General features: G+C 43.5%; 2 protein-coding genes across 9 annotated transcripts in view; one reads left to right on the forward strand and one right to left on the reverse strand.

Moving 5' to 3' along the window:
* Positions 1-4,086, reverse strand: part of FGD6 (FYVE, RhoGEF and PH domain containing 6) — a 75,013-nt gene extending 70,927 nt beyond the window's left edge. For all 3 annotated transcript variants that reach the window (XM_040595130.1, XM_040595129.1, XM_040595131.1), the window contains exon 1: positions 3,901-4,086. In XM_040595130.1, coding sequence (XP_040451064.1) covers positions 3,901-3,913 — 13 coding nt within the window. In that variant the 5' untranslated portion in view covers positions 3,914-4,086. The remainder of the gene's footprint in view (positions 1-3,900) is intronic.
* VEZT (vezatin, adherens junctions transmembrane protein) overlaps positions 2,713-14,664 on the forward strand; it is a 67,882-nt gene continuing 55,930 nt past the window's right edge. For 4 of the 6 annotated variants that reach the window (XM_040595133.1, XM_040595134.1, XM_040595137.1 and 1 more), the window contains exon 1: positions 4,216-4,333. In XM_040595133.1, coding sequence (XP_040451067.1) covers positions 4,298-4,333 — 36 coding nt within the window. In that variant the 5' untranslated portion in view covers positions 4,216-4,297. Of the gene's footprint in view, positions 3,100-4,215; positions 4,334-4,644; positions 5,031-14,664 lie in introns of those variants that run through there. The other 2 variants (XM_040595135.1, XM_040595136.1) reach the window with 2 other exon arrangements.

Below are 14,664 nucleotides of genomic sequence, written 5' to 3' on the forward strand. Positions count from 1 at the left end.
CACTGCACAGAGAAACAGAGAAAGTATTTTAAAGCTCCCGATCTACAGCAACTTAAGTTTTAATGACTCACAACAAGGCTTTTCAGTTCAATTACTCTGCTTTCAGGTACAGTAAGTTTCATTAAGTAAACACCTCAAAAAAAGTATTCAGAGATCATTATTTCCTGCAAATGTGTATTTATTTTCTCATTATACAGAGGCTCCGATTTTCTCAGGTGCCACAATGATCAAAAGGAAATAAAAAAAAAGAATGAGTCATGACATCCTGGAAGATAACACATGTAGTTTTTAAAATACAAGGGAAAACGACGGTTTCCAAACCACTACAGTTTTAGAAAACATCCTAAATAAACTGCAAAAGGAAAACATTAATTTCAAAACCTCAGGTTGTTCAATGACTTGTTGAAATAAAACAGGAAAGTTGGGGATAACTTTAGAGTAAGGGCAAGAGATGAATAAACAACCTTTTAAGATCGTATGTGGAGACTGAGCTGAGTAACTGTAATGAGACTTGACATATTAGGGGGTTAAAGGGACATTAAACCCTGTAGGCCTCATTTTTTCAACCCTTGAAAGCAATGAAGTTTGATTGGAAAAGTCATGTTGATTTTGTTTATTCTGTTCCTGATGTTTTTTTTCCCTTCAAACTACATTTTTGACATTAAAATACACTACATATTTCTCATTGTTGTTGTCAAATCAGATTTCAAGTCTAAGATATACATTCTATCCACATTAAATAAGCTGTATAGATTCACATATAAGGACCGTTTCTCCAGCAAGAAATAATAAATGTCAAACTCATAACTGAGCTTTTGTTTTTCCCTTTTAAAGGCAATGTGCATACTTGAAGGCAGCACAATAGTTCCAGGCAGAAAATGAGTAAATGCACATTCATCAGCATTGTGTATAAAGAATATGCAGCACATGAGAAAGCAATGAGAGGAGAGTAGCTATAAATGAAGGTTGAAACCAACATACAGGTTGATCACTACAATAAGATAATTTTTAAATTATCTATAAGTATTCTAAATAAGTGCTATAGTTCCTTAGTTCTAACAAGTCCAGATTTACACATACCTTCTCAAATATGTACGCAACAGCTATGGCAGAACTCCTTCACCTATCACTGAATTACATCCAGCTCTAGACTGAGATGCAACTGAAACAGTTTTGTAGAGGAACTACAAAAGATACACAGCACGAAGCTGAATATGCACTGCATTATTTAGAAAGACAGAAGGCAAGCTGGAGTGGAGTTAAGGCTGGGTTATCAATATTGGACCTTTCGCAACTTCTGTTTGGGGACAGAAGCCGTGTTCGGTATCTCACTCCCTACCACAGACCCTTCAAGTAGCACAGTATCTCTTTATAAGACTCTTGCACATAAAGCAAAAGTCAGTCGTATCTTCAAATCCTACTTAAAAATATTAAAACAATGCTGATGATGCTGTACCAGGAGGCTTTATTCTAAAGGTACATTAAAAGAAGAACAACACTCAAGCCCTTCAAGTTAAACTGAAGGGAGAGCAGAAGGATTTCTAGGCATTCCAGGTTCCACCTGAAGCCCTCACACATAGTAACATTTTTACTGAAACACTGTATTACCATTTGTCAGAAAGCTAGCTTAAGTAGCACAAACCAGAGTAATAACTGAATTCAGTTAAATGATTTCAACATGGGAAATAGATCCTATAGATCACAGGACTTAAATTAAAATACAGGAGTTGTTTTTTTATGTGTGCAGTAGCTTTACAAAGCGTGTTTCCGTATTTCAGGAGCTAAATTCTGCAGCAATACAAAGAGACAGATATTAAATTTTCCAAACTGTCTACTGACAATCCTCAGTCTTTTCATACCCTGCCTATGAGCTTCTTAACTGAAATGTCAAAAGCTGTAATGACACTGTCACCAGAATCATGAATCTCCAATCCTGTTTTAACTGTTGCCCGTATATTTTTTTATCCTCACATAATCCATTACACACAAAATACTCTTCATCCCTGCCTCAGCAGCCTTCACATACCTCTCAGCTTCCCCCTTCCTGCCCTCCAGGACACACTCTCTGCCTTCCTCTTCAAATCCTTTGCTAACATTCACATTTTCCATGAAACTGTCCCACTTTCTTCTTACTGATATTCCTCAGCATCCCTTTCTCTTTTGCCTTCTAAGTGACTTTGTTCACCAGAACCCCTTCCTCCTCACTCACCTTCCCCACAAACACCATTACAACACCAACCGCAACAGAGAGACTCAGTCACAAAACCGCAGCTCTGGAAGTCCTGGAATCACGGTTTAGTGCTGAAAATCTACCCAACTTTCTGAAACTTAGCACCGTACCAAATTTTAACAGCCCAGCTCTAAGCTCTTGAGCACCCCCTAACACATCTTTTATTTGCACAGCTGTTCAACTCAGAGCAGGGGTGAACTGCACTACCAGCGGCACTAGTAAAGAACATGAATATGCAATGCAGCTGTTAGGTAGAGATGATATCCCGCTTTACTGGATGCTTTTAAAGATCTAAACGAAAGAAGTTCCATCACATGTATATATTAAAAGTTATATATAAATATATATATGTATAAAAACTGGGAATATATTGAAAGGAAAAGATGCATTAAATAGCATTTTCCAGTAAATTAATTAGGAGAGCCCAGCTAATCCGGTTAACGCTGGACCCAATAACAATTTGACATATTTGAGAGGAAAACACTGAGAATTAGGCAGATGTTTTTGGCTGGTGTCTGTGTGCTGCTCTGTTTGGAACAACCCCCAGCCCTGTCCTCCCAGGAAGCACTTTGACGCTGAAGGTATGTGCTGTAATTAGTCGCATTTTCACCCCGCACATCACAACTTCAGCGTGACACCTCTTCAGCACAGAAGCGACTCCTGTTCTCATCTGCAAGTGGACTAAGAAAGGAATCTACTGATCTAACGGACGGGCGAACTAGGGTACTAGCAGCACACCACCGTGCAGCCAAATAAAAAACCGTGAGCAACTCCCTTAAACACGGGGAGCTCTCGTTTTAAGCCAGGAATTTGCCTTGCAGCTCTTCTAGGGATAAAGTTGGCAGCGGTCAGGAAAAGGGGGAGGAAAGGTAAGGAAAGCGCTGGGGTAGGTCGGTTCAAACCAGCTGGAGAGGCCGGCAGCAGGCGCTTTCCAGCACCCCTGGCCCTGCGTGGGGGCTCCAGCTGGGGCCGGCTCGACCCGGGCAGGTACACCCCTCCGCCACAGCCGGGGCTCGCACGCTGGCTAACTGGCCGCCCCACGAAGTCAGACGGAGCGACACCCCAGAACCGGGCGCCGGCTCCGCTGCCAGCAACACCCGGCCCCGGCTCCCGGCCGCTTCCACCCGCCGCCGCGCAGCCCCCAGCGGCCCCACCGGGAGCGAGTCCCTCCGCCGGACACGCACGCCGGGCGGGGAGCGCCTCAGCCCCGCGCAGCGCCGGCCGCCCCGCACAGCCCCGAGGCCAAACGTGCCGGGGGCACGGGGAAGCGGGGCGCCCGCGGCGGACCCCGGGGAAGGGCCGCCCCCCAGGGCGGGAGCAGGGTGCGAGGATGCGCCCCCGCCTCGGCTCGCCCCCCGCAGGCTCGCCCAGCCCGCCTCCCCGGGCTTCCCTCGGGGCGAGGGGAGGACGCAGCCGCGGCGGCGGGGGAGAGCGGGGCGCAACCGCCCAGCGCTGCCGGGACAAGGAGCGCGGCGACGGCTCCCGTCCCGCGCCGGCACGGCTGCGGCGCAGCTCCCTCACCTCACCTCACCCCCCCGCCCCGCCCCGCCGGCCGCCACCGGGTGAGGAGAAGCTCTCCAGCCGCGGGGGCACGCGGACGGCCCCCGCCTGCCGCCGGCCGGGCGGTCGGAGCGGAACCGCCGCTCCCAAAACTTTCCCCGGGCACTCACCGGCGGAGCTCATGGTGCTCCCCGAGCGCTGCACCGGCCTCCCCCTCGTCCCTTACGCCACGGCCCCTCTGAGGGCCGAGGAGAAGGAGCCCATTGTTCCCCCGTGCCACCACCGAGCAGCAGCAGCACCGCCCGCCCGCCACTGCATAACAGCCCGCGGCCGGCAGCAGAGTGAGCACCCGCCGCCAGCCCCGTCGCCGCCGCCCCGCGGCGCCCCCTGCCGGCCCGCCGCCCGCCCCGCCCACAGGGCGCCCGGAAGCGCGTGCTCCCGGTGCCTTCTGGGGGCTGTAGTTCCCCCCGGCGCCGGGCAGGGCCGGGCGGGGAGGGGAGGGGCCGTCGGCTGCGCGGCGGACTCCGTTTCCCAGAGTGCCCACAGGGGGTGGCATGGCGGAGAAGGATGACACCGGAGTTTGACGAAGAAGTGGTGTTTGAGGTGGGCGCGGGGGCGACCCGGGGCGGGCTGGGCCCGTGTCTCTCCGCCCCTCGCCGGGGCGTTGCGCCGCGGCCCCCGGGGACGGCGTGCGCCGGGCGGGCCGAGGTGACCGGCGGGCGTGAGCCGGGCGCGGGGCCCGGCCGGGGGCAGCGCCTGCCGCGGGCAATCGGCGGCGGGCGGGGGAGCGGGGGAGGGCGGGAGCCGGCGGGACGGCGGGGGTGTCCGGCGCTCCGGAGCAGCCTGCGGGCCGGGAGCCGCGCCGCGCCCCTCCGCGCAGGCCGAGGGCGGGACCGCCGGCGGGAGCGGGAGCCGGGCCGGGGCCGGGAAGGCTCGGCCGGGGAGGCGGCGGTCGATCCTTTGTGCGGCGGCCCGTCGGGGCTGCGCGGGTCGGCGGCTGCCGGCGTTGCGGTCTCGGTGAGAGGTGCCGGGAGGCCGGTGGCGGCGGGTGTTCCCTCAGAGCGGCCGGCGCCGGCCTGTGAGCACCGTCGGGGGCTGAGGGGGGGCGGCGGCGGCGAGCGCCCTTGTACCCGCGGGTGCAGGCGGCTCGGGGCGTGTGGGATCAGCGCCGCGCCGTGCTGACCACCGACCTCTGCGGTCGGGGCGAAGGTGGTAAATCCCATGTGCAGCTAATAAATCTGGCTTCTGAATCAGTGTAATCCGCGTAAAAGGTACACTTCAGCACGCACTCACGTGTGTAGTAAGTACCGAAACTACCTTATCTTTCTAGTGTTTGTATTATTTACATAAAACTTTTACGATTGTATTGCATATCTCGTTGGGTAACGCAGCAACCATATCATTTTGGCCTTATTTAAAACAGTGGCTAAATATATCAGTTGCAGTTTGGTAACAAAATCAGGTTAGTTTGCAGTGGGTAAATGTAATTGCATCTTCATGGAGGGCACACCTGTTTTTGCAGGTGTACAGAGTAAGTTGTTACGGAGAAATACTGTCTTTAAAATTATTAATTATTTATGATAGTGATAATGTGTCTGGTTTTCCCAGGATGCAAAAAGCTCCTCACATAAGGAATGATTTTTTTCTCAGCTGCATAAGTACTGCCTGTATATGGCTTTGGTTTGTACCACAAAGTTTAGTGTTTATCCACAACCAACCTTGAATCCTAACAATAAAATCTGTTATTTATAATTGCTGCTATGTTAAATCACTTCCTTTAATAGCATAAATCCGTGGTGAGAATTTATTTCACTGGTGTAATGCCTGCCCTCTGCATTTCCTTCTTCAGTAAGAGTGGTACTCGTTTTGTAGTTCCACAGTTCTACAGTTCATGCAGCGGTTACCGTTTTGATTGAAAATAATGGCCGCATAGGGAGTAAAAGATAACTCTGCACGTGCATATGCACTTCGCTATTGTGTTTTGGGAACAGATTTCCATCACTAGTAAAGGCTCTTTGGTACATTATTGTATCAAGTGTGTGTGTGTACACACACTTATAGGTATACTAAGTGTCATATCTTTCATATATGAGGGTACAACTATAACATTGGATAAGCAATGGTAGGAAAAATACATATTTTTTTTGGTTGGTTGGTCGATAGGTTGGGGTGCAGAGCTGCGTGAGATACCCGCTGATAATAATGGGTACCTTGAAATACCTGAAAAAAATATCTTCAAAAGTGCTCAGCAGGGTTCATCTTACTGTAAAATGAAGGCTCCACAGAGAATTATGAGCATGTTCCACATAAATGAGCCAGAGATGGGAATTAGCAAGGAACTGAAAAGTATTTGGGTGGTTAATGTTACAACATATTTATTTTTTAATTAGCATTTGGATTTTTTTCTTGGGCCCCAGACTCTCCCCCTTAATTATTTGTGGGTTTTTGTAAGCAATTACAGTTTTCTCTGCACCTTAGTAGGTCACTTCCCATGTTGTTCTTTCAGTGGTCATTCCTGCAAGGCCCTGAGCATTTACATCTAGATTACTGCCAACACCTGTTTTCTTTGTGCTTTTGGAGCTCCTGTGAACAAGGTATCAGTCAATATTATAAGCAATAGTGGTGTGCTAACAGATGCATAATCAGTAAAGAAGTGGTCCTTCATATTTTTATGTGCAAAAGAATGAGTAGAAGGGGCAAGAGAAGCAATGGGGTACGCTTCACCTGTTCCACATCACAGTTATGCCTTGTGTTATGTTCTGCACGTTTTTCAGGTCATAGCTCTGTCCAGCAGGAGAGCTGTCCACATTACAGATTTTGCAGCATCACACAGATGATGGCCTGCTGATAGATATTTATGAGCTTCCAAGGACCAGTCGTTTTTCTCACTGTCAAAGTATCTTATATTAATGTACCTCTGAAGCAAGGGAAGCACAATCGTGGCATCACTGCCCTGGGAAAGCAGTGTTACCCATCCAGTTCAAGAGCCGTTGCAGGTCATTTTGATTGAACAATAATGAATGATGGGCATTTTAATCTATCCAGTAAGTGCTGCCACACTCTATCCAGTTTATAAATTAATTCTTACAGCAGCCAGTGATTTTCATTCACCCACTGCATAGCCCTCAGCACTTCAGTTCTTGCATTTGTTACAACCAGTTGATCCTGTAATTAAAATACTGTAAATATTGAGGGGAGGGGGCAGAACCCAAGAAACACAGGGGTGCCCCTGATCTGCTTAGCCTGGGCTTGTCTGCCAGCAGTGTGTCAATAATTGTTGCAATGTGGAGCAGATTGTACTAAAAAATGGACGAACAATGAATGAGATTCTTTATTAATGTCTGCCTTAATTTATTAAGGGAGATCATGAAATAGGAAATATGATGTTAAGTTACTTGAGATGAGCTTTTTACCAAAATGGGCTAGAAGACAGAATGCTGCAGTTACTGTATACCCCAGAGTCCTCTGGAAAATTTGACTGTTTTGTGTATTTTGATGTGAAGACTGGGATTGTGTGAGGGTTTTTTGTTGTTGTTTGGACAATGACATCTCCTTGTTTTCTTTTTCTTTTTTAAATGTATAAATTAAAGAAGCTCCTTGTTCAAACTGGCTAAATTTCTGCATCATTATTCCAGGGGGAGGACTATGTTAGAACTTCATTGCTTTGGTAATTAATAACTGCCATCTAATTTCTGACTTAAAATTTATTCATGGCCACTTAATACCTACTTGCACTTTTGTTAATTTTGCCCATTAGCATATATAGTTCTCACATTTCTTTAGAATTTACCTCTCTTTATGTAGTCATAGAAAGCAACCCCATCCTGGCTAAGAATTTTCCTAAACCAAATAATCCAATATATTTTAGCTTCCTTTCTCAAAACAGATTTTCCTGTTCTTCATTTTTGGTTCTGTTTTTTTATTTGTTTGAGTTTGGGTTTTTTTTTATGTTCTCTTCAGTTTGAATCTATCTTTCTTGATCTGAGCTTGCAGCATGGTACTTGGTGTTCTTGATGGGGTCTTGTACAACTACTTTCACTTGCTTCTGCTGGGAATACTTTGTTACTTGCATCCTAGGCCTACACACAACTTTTTCAAGTCTTCATACTGTTTGACTTGGTAGTAATGTGGTAGCGTAACCCCTTACTTCTCATTTTTATCAACAGCTTCCATATTATTGGAGAGTTTGTTTTTACTAGTCCCTGCGTAAGGTCTGGCTGTTGTCTAATGTTAAATTGCATGCCCATTATCAGTACCCACTCAAGGTCATCCAGGTTTTTTTGTATGATGTTTCAATCCTTTTTTGCTTATGTGGTGTTATTTGGTGTTATTGGGAAATTTCATTAGTATGCTTTTTTGGTATAGGGTTAATTAAGAAAATTTAAAAGCTTTGACCAAGGACTCATTCTTTAGGAAATCCATTAGTAACCTACTTTTGATCTGATACCTTTCTGTTCAACATAACCTACTTTTATCTCTGCCATCTACATATTTGGTTCCTTTCCCATCTTTTTTGTCTTAACTGATACAACATGGTATCAAAAGTCCATACCCCATATGGCACAGTATAAAAAGTCCATATAAACTTCCTGCATTTCCTTTATCTAGAAAAAATTAGCTTGTCTTTCAAAGAAAGATGTCAAGTGGGTTTGGCACAATTTACCTCTGGCAAACCCATGTGATACCATCTTTGATGATCATCTGTTTTGTTCTTTGTCTTTGAATTTTGCCAGAGAGAATAATTGTTTTCAGTAGCCTGCTGGCTTTTAATCATATTCATAGGCCTGACATATTCCTGATTGCCTTTTTCTCTTGTAAATATAGGCACTATGTTTTTTTCCACTTTTGAGTTTATAGATTTATGAAAAAACCCTTTCTGCTGGTTCTGTAATCTCCTGTGCCCATTCTTTCAGAACACAGGGGTGAAGGTGATCCAAATACTGCTCTTTGAATGCATTTTCGGCTCCCAGTTTCTACTTCCAGCTAAGTCATCTGTCCTATATTTTAATGAGCTTGTGCAAGTTGGTTTGGTTTTTTGTTACATTTGGATAGATATCAAAGCTATGCTCACAGAAACTAGAGAAGATTATAAAGCTAGAGTCACAGAATGATTGAGGTTGGAAGGAACTTCTAGAGGTCATCTGGTCCAACCCCCCTGCTCAAGCAGGGCCATAGACAGCTGATTGCCCAAGGCCATGTCCAGATGACTTTTTAATATCTCCAGCAACCTCTCCACAGACTCAACAACCTCTCTGGGCAACCTGTGCCAGTCCTTGGTCACCCTCACAGTAAAAAAGCATTTCTTGACGTTCAGAGGGAACCTCCTGGGTTTGAGTTTTTTCCCAGTGCCTCTGGTCCTGTCGCTGGGCACCACTGAAAAGAGCCTGGCTCTGTCCACTTTGCTCCCTCCCTTTGGGTATTTACATACACCGATGAGATCCCTCAAGCCTTCTCTTCTCCAGGCTGAACAGTCCCAGCTCTTTCAGCTTTTCCTCATGTATGAGATGCTCCTTTCTTCAGGTTTGCCCAGACCATCATTGGAACCTAATCCCAGAAAGACTTCCTGTGTCACGTGCATGGTACTGCTGGAAGGATTGGAGCTGACTTTTTGCTGTTTTCCATTTTAATGCTGTGTTTGCAGAAGAAAGTTAATCCATGCAAGATTTTTCACCAGATTGCACAAAAAAAAAAAAAAAAAAAAGAGATTTCAACACCCACAATGTCAAACTGCCACCACCTTAGATTTTTGAGGGCTTTTTCATACACAATGTTTGAAAAATAAAGCTTTGCATGTAGAATTGTATAAAATATACCACTGGATTAATTTCATTGCCATAAACATCTCTCAAGTTTTAAAAATTTTAATTAGGAAAGTAAGTTCCCCTTACTTGAGACATTGTTTTAATTAACTCATGAGTCTTGTGCCATTCCTGCAACCAGTTCTGTCCATATTATTTACTTAATATTGCTATTCACTAGCTATTTCAGTACTAATGGAAATTCATGTTAAATAATAGCCCCACTAAAGGCTGGCTGAGTGTCATTGTTGAATCTGATATTTTATTCTAGATCTAGAGAATCTGATCATAAGTATGGTTCCAGACTTTTAAATTTGGGACTTATTGTTTGTACTGTTAGAAATCCCAAACTGAAAAATACAATATAAATTGTGTGTGTGAGCTTTCCTGACTTCAAATTTTGTTTTGCGCAAATAAGAGAATAATACCAAATTAACAAAATGAGATTTTCTTTGGCTAACCTATCTGCATCAGACCTCATATCCATACTAATCTGTATCTAAAAAGAAAACAAGCTGGGGATGAACACAAAGAGAGGAAAAAAAAAAACCTCGTGTCCAAATTCAAAAGTTTGTATCTATGTGAAATACTGAATACAGCTGTACTGAACCTAGAATTGGAACCCACAAACTCAGAACAAAGATTTTGAACATATAACAGGTGCTCTTGTTTCCCAGCCAGCCCTTGCTCAAGCAGTCATCATGTTTGGCAGAAAATATGCACAGAAATGGAATTACCCTCTCCAGGGTTTGGAGAGACATGGTCTGCATTCTTTGTCGTCTTGCTGTGGTGGAAGAAGCTAATGTGCAAAACGAGGCCTGAAAACAGTGGAGAAGTGCTCCATGAACAGCATGCCATCCTGAGAGAGAAAGGAAGCACCAGGGCCCAGCAGAGCTGGCAGCTACTTGGCACTGGGTCTGGCCTCTGTGGGGAGGTTGTAGGAATGGTGGAGTCTGTTTAGGAGGGACATGAAACAAAAGTGCTTGGGAAATACTGGACAACATCATAATGTGTTCAAATGTCAGGTTCAGAAAGACAACACTCACTGCTTATTTAGGCTACAAGCCAAGGAACTGCTTGGTGCTGAGAGGCATGGAGAATGCCTACGTATAATGATCTGATATACATACTTCTGTAAGATTTAGGATTCCAGCAAGAGGCACCACCTTTCCCAGCATAATACAACTATATTTAGAACAGCCTTTAGCTGATTTGTTCTCTGCATGCCTACAGTAGTAAAACATGTCTGCAATAGGTATTTCTTGGGAATACTGTGCATCATTAAATTGAGATGTTCAAATCCTCATCTGAACCCTTATAACAACCAAATGTAGCTTTTATCGAAACACTCAGTGATGTTTGTTTTCACAAATGCTTTCTCCACCTAAACTGAGCTGTTCTAAAATTAGTTTAAAAAATGAAACAAACCCAGATGAAAACTCCAAGTAACCTAACCTCAGAAACTTTTTGTTGTGATGAAAATTTTAGTCACATTCATTCAAAAGGTTTTCAGTTGCAAAGTAATGTGATTTTTGTCAAGCATCGGGCTTATAAATGAGTATTCTAAAAAATAACATCTCAAATGTTAAGAGGAAGCTGAAAAAGAACAGTCAAACAACGTCAATGGTAGTGTCAGTAATGTTCCCTCAACAGGATTTTTCTCACCAAATATTGGGTGGGCTAAATATGTAGTGTTTTCATTTCATACATAAAAAGCTGAAATAAAGTCAGTTTTAAATGCACAGTTCTGTCACAACCACCGTTCACTTGTCATTCTGATGAGGTGGTTCTGAGACTGTGCTTTGTCTGCCTAAGCGTGGGCTGTTGCTGGAAGAGATGTTCAGGCTTCACTCCTCTTTTCAGGCTTAGTCCCATCCTCTTCCTTATGCTGGCACCTGGATTTGTGGGTGATAGTGTAAATTAGCTCCGGAGACTGATTAGACTGTAAACTAACCTGGCTAAGAAAGAAAAAAAAAAAAAAAAAGTTTTTCTTTTTTTTACAATCAGATCAGTTCCTTGTTCCATCTCACCATTTGACTATATAAATATTGCCATTAGTGTTCTAAAATGGTACTGCAGCTTTCATCTGCACCCACTGGTAATGGCAGATTTAATTGACCATGTAAATGCAGCTTGGGGAGATATCCCTGCTGCAAATTGCCGTGTACTGTGGAGGTGCCTGGACTAGTGATGGATGGACTGTTGCGGGTATTTTGCTTCTCAGCAGTCCACTAAGAGGAAGGGGAGGACAGACAGTGCTCCTTTTCGTCACGTGACTAGGAGGCAGGTGATACTGGAGAGAAAAATAAATGAAACTGCAAATTTAAAGCTGTGTAAAAAACATTCTTGTTGTGGAGGCAAGTAAATTCATCAGATGTTTTTGGATCGCACTGATGTCATATCTGAAAGGATAGAGAAAAGTATTATATAGGCCATATGGTGTGTAAACCCATATTGCCTTTATTATTTTTAATAGAAATTTTGAAGCCAAAAGTACATGATGATCCATAGTACATTTGAGGTCTGTCAGTCCAAAAATTTTTTAATCCTCCTCTATATTAATTGTTCTGAGGTCGTGTTTACAGGAGGGTTAATACTGCAGTACTGCCCTCACAACTTCAAGTCATGAATAAACTTCCTTGAGACACATGAATAAAAAGAATGACTCACTGTACTTCTCTTTTAGTCTTTATCATGTGACAATCTCTTTAGTTTCTTGGATGTTTTTCATTTCAGTAAAGATATTTGCTTACACTGTGTTGTCATTAGGAGTCAGAATTAACATGATTTATAATGGATAAACAAGTTAATTTTTTGGAGCTGGTGTTTTAAAGAGGTTTCCAAAATGTTTCAGAAATACTCCACTGGTTTACAAGAGGCAATAATTTAATGAATTTAGTTTTGAATGTAATTGAGGGGTAAAAAGCTGTGAGTTGTTAGTAAGTGGTATAAAACAAACCAGTTTTCCTATCAGCCTAGTCTGATGACCTGCATGATCAGTGATTTCCCATTCAAAGCTCCAGGTACAGAATCTGGCTGGCCTGTTACCCAGTCTTCCACTTTTATTTTCAGTTGTTCAAGGTATTTTTCATCTCTGTCCTTGTCAGAAAGGTCCTGCTCAACTTTTCAGCTGTATTCACAGGTACATTTTTTATAAGGTAAATAGTCCAGAGCTCTTGGTGAGTTTCAGGGCTTTGTCTAGTACATACTATTTCTTTCTAAGACTTTTCCGTTACGGCAATAATATGCAGTCACCTGCTGAAAATGCAAAAAAAAAAAAAAAAAGAGCTTTCCTGTATTACAGATCCAGTGATAAGGAACTATACACAGGCTATAAAACTTTCCTAACTCTTCGGGACATTTGGGTGCATGCAGATTTAGGTGCATATTGTGCATTGGAAAATATTTGGGAACAGTAATAGATTAATGACTTCAAAGTAGTTTTTGGAGCCTGTTTCTAAATCAGATGATACAGTGATGCTGGAGAAACCAACGTCTATGCTCCTGTGGCAGTGAAAGCAGAATAGGAAATTTAAATGACTCTTTCACTGCCTTGAAGTCATTGTCTAATATTAGCCCTGTCAGCGCCTGGCTCTTTGTCAGTCGGAACACAGGAGGAGGTGGTTACCAGTCAGGAGAATATGACCGAGGCTTTTAGATACTGTTGCTTGGAAAGTCTTATTAATGGCTGCATATAAGATCGATGTGCAATAATTCTTTCAAGCGGTATCTTTTTAAAAGCCTTTAGCAATCTGTCATCCTTGTCTCCCTCCCCCAAGTTAGAAAGGCACATTAGTCAGGAGAAATTGCACAGTCCTGGGAAGTTTCAAACTGCATCCGCTGATGCTGTCAGGAAAATGCTACTGTGCAGGGGCACAGGTGCAATTAGACTGACGGCTGCTTGTCATCCTCGGCTCGGGTCATCCTGGAGGGACAAGTGGAAAGAAACGGGGAGGTGGGCGAGTTTCTATCAGGTGCATGGGAGCAGTACCGAAGAGAAAAATGGAATACCCTATTCCAGGAGACAAAGATCGCGCTGTCTGTAAGTGTTAGCTCAACTTCTTCAAATCTGTGTTTCGAGAGATGGGGGAAGATTGAATACTGTTTATTTTGTTCTGAGTTTTGCTACCTGTTCAGCATATCTTAGCCTTTGCTGTCTCTGTGGTAGAAATGTTTAATAATAAAAAAAGATAATTCGTATCTTGTAGTTATTTTGGAGGTGGTTTAAGCTCCCACTGTGTTTTGGGCATATTGGAAACCTCAGCTTTGGAAAAACATACCCATATTTTAAGAGATCTTTAAACCTCTTATTTTGTGCAATAGCATTAAATATTACTTTTAAGGTTAATCTGGTCCATTACCTATTCTTGGAAACTAAAGCAGGGGGTTACTAGGTGGTAAATTTTATCATAGTAAAGAACATCGGGTGTGGGAAGCTCCTGTCTCTAATGGAGAAATCCTGAGTCATTTACTTCATGATGCATCAGCAAAAATAATTTGGGTGTGGCTTTGATTTTCAGATGCTACTGTAAAAAGACTGAAAGCTAACAGTGTCTGATGCGTGATTGCAAATATTTTTCTCAGAACATGCACAAAATGCCTTTACATATTTAAGTGCAGTATCTGTGCTTGCAGAGCTGCAATAGATGTAAGTATTTGAATAGACATTTATCAAAAGTAAGCTCTTTCCTGAAGCTAGGGAATTCACTGCTGTAACAAGCTTTCCATCACATAGCAGTAGGCAATTTTATGTATGTTTGATTAGCTTTCAATGTTTGGCTTGGCTTTGATTTTTTTGTATTTGTTTTTACTGTAGGCTTAGAGTTGCAAACACAATGTTTGGTCTTCAGTTTAGGTGATGGCTTTTTCTAACCAAGTCAGTGCTGTATTGCAAGCAGCACTAATAAGCATTGGGAAAGCGTTAAAGAACAAAACTGTCTTTTTTTTTAGTGGGCAGTTCTTTAATCCTGCATAATATATCTTGGGTTTAGAATGAGACTCAACCACTTCCAACAATGAAAAATGAGAGTTGCAATTAAACATATGTATGTGAGTGAAATTTTAGTAGTATGGATATAAAATAAAGATGTTCAGCAAGTTATGAATGAGGAGGAAAGAATTTTCTTTCTTGATTCT

Source organism: Falco naumanni, chromosome 5 (assembly GCF_017639655.2).
Source record: "Falco naumanni isolate bFalNau1 chromosome 5, bFalNau1.pat, whole genome shotgun sequence".
NCBI lineage: Eukaryota > Metazoa > Chordata > Aves > Falconiformes > Falconidae > Falco > Falco naumanni.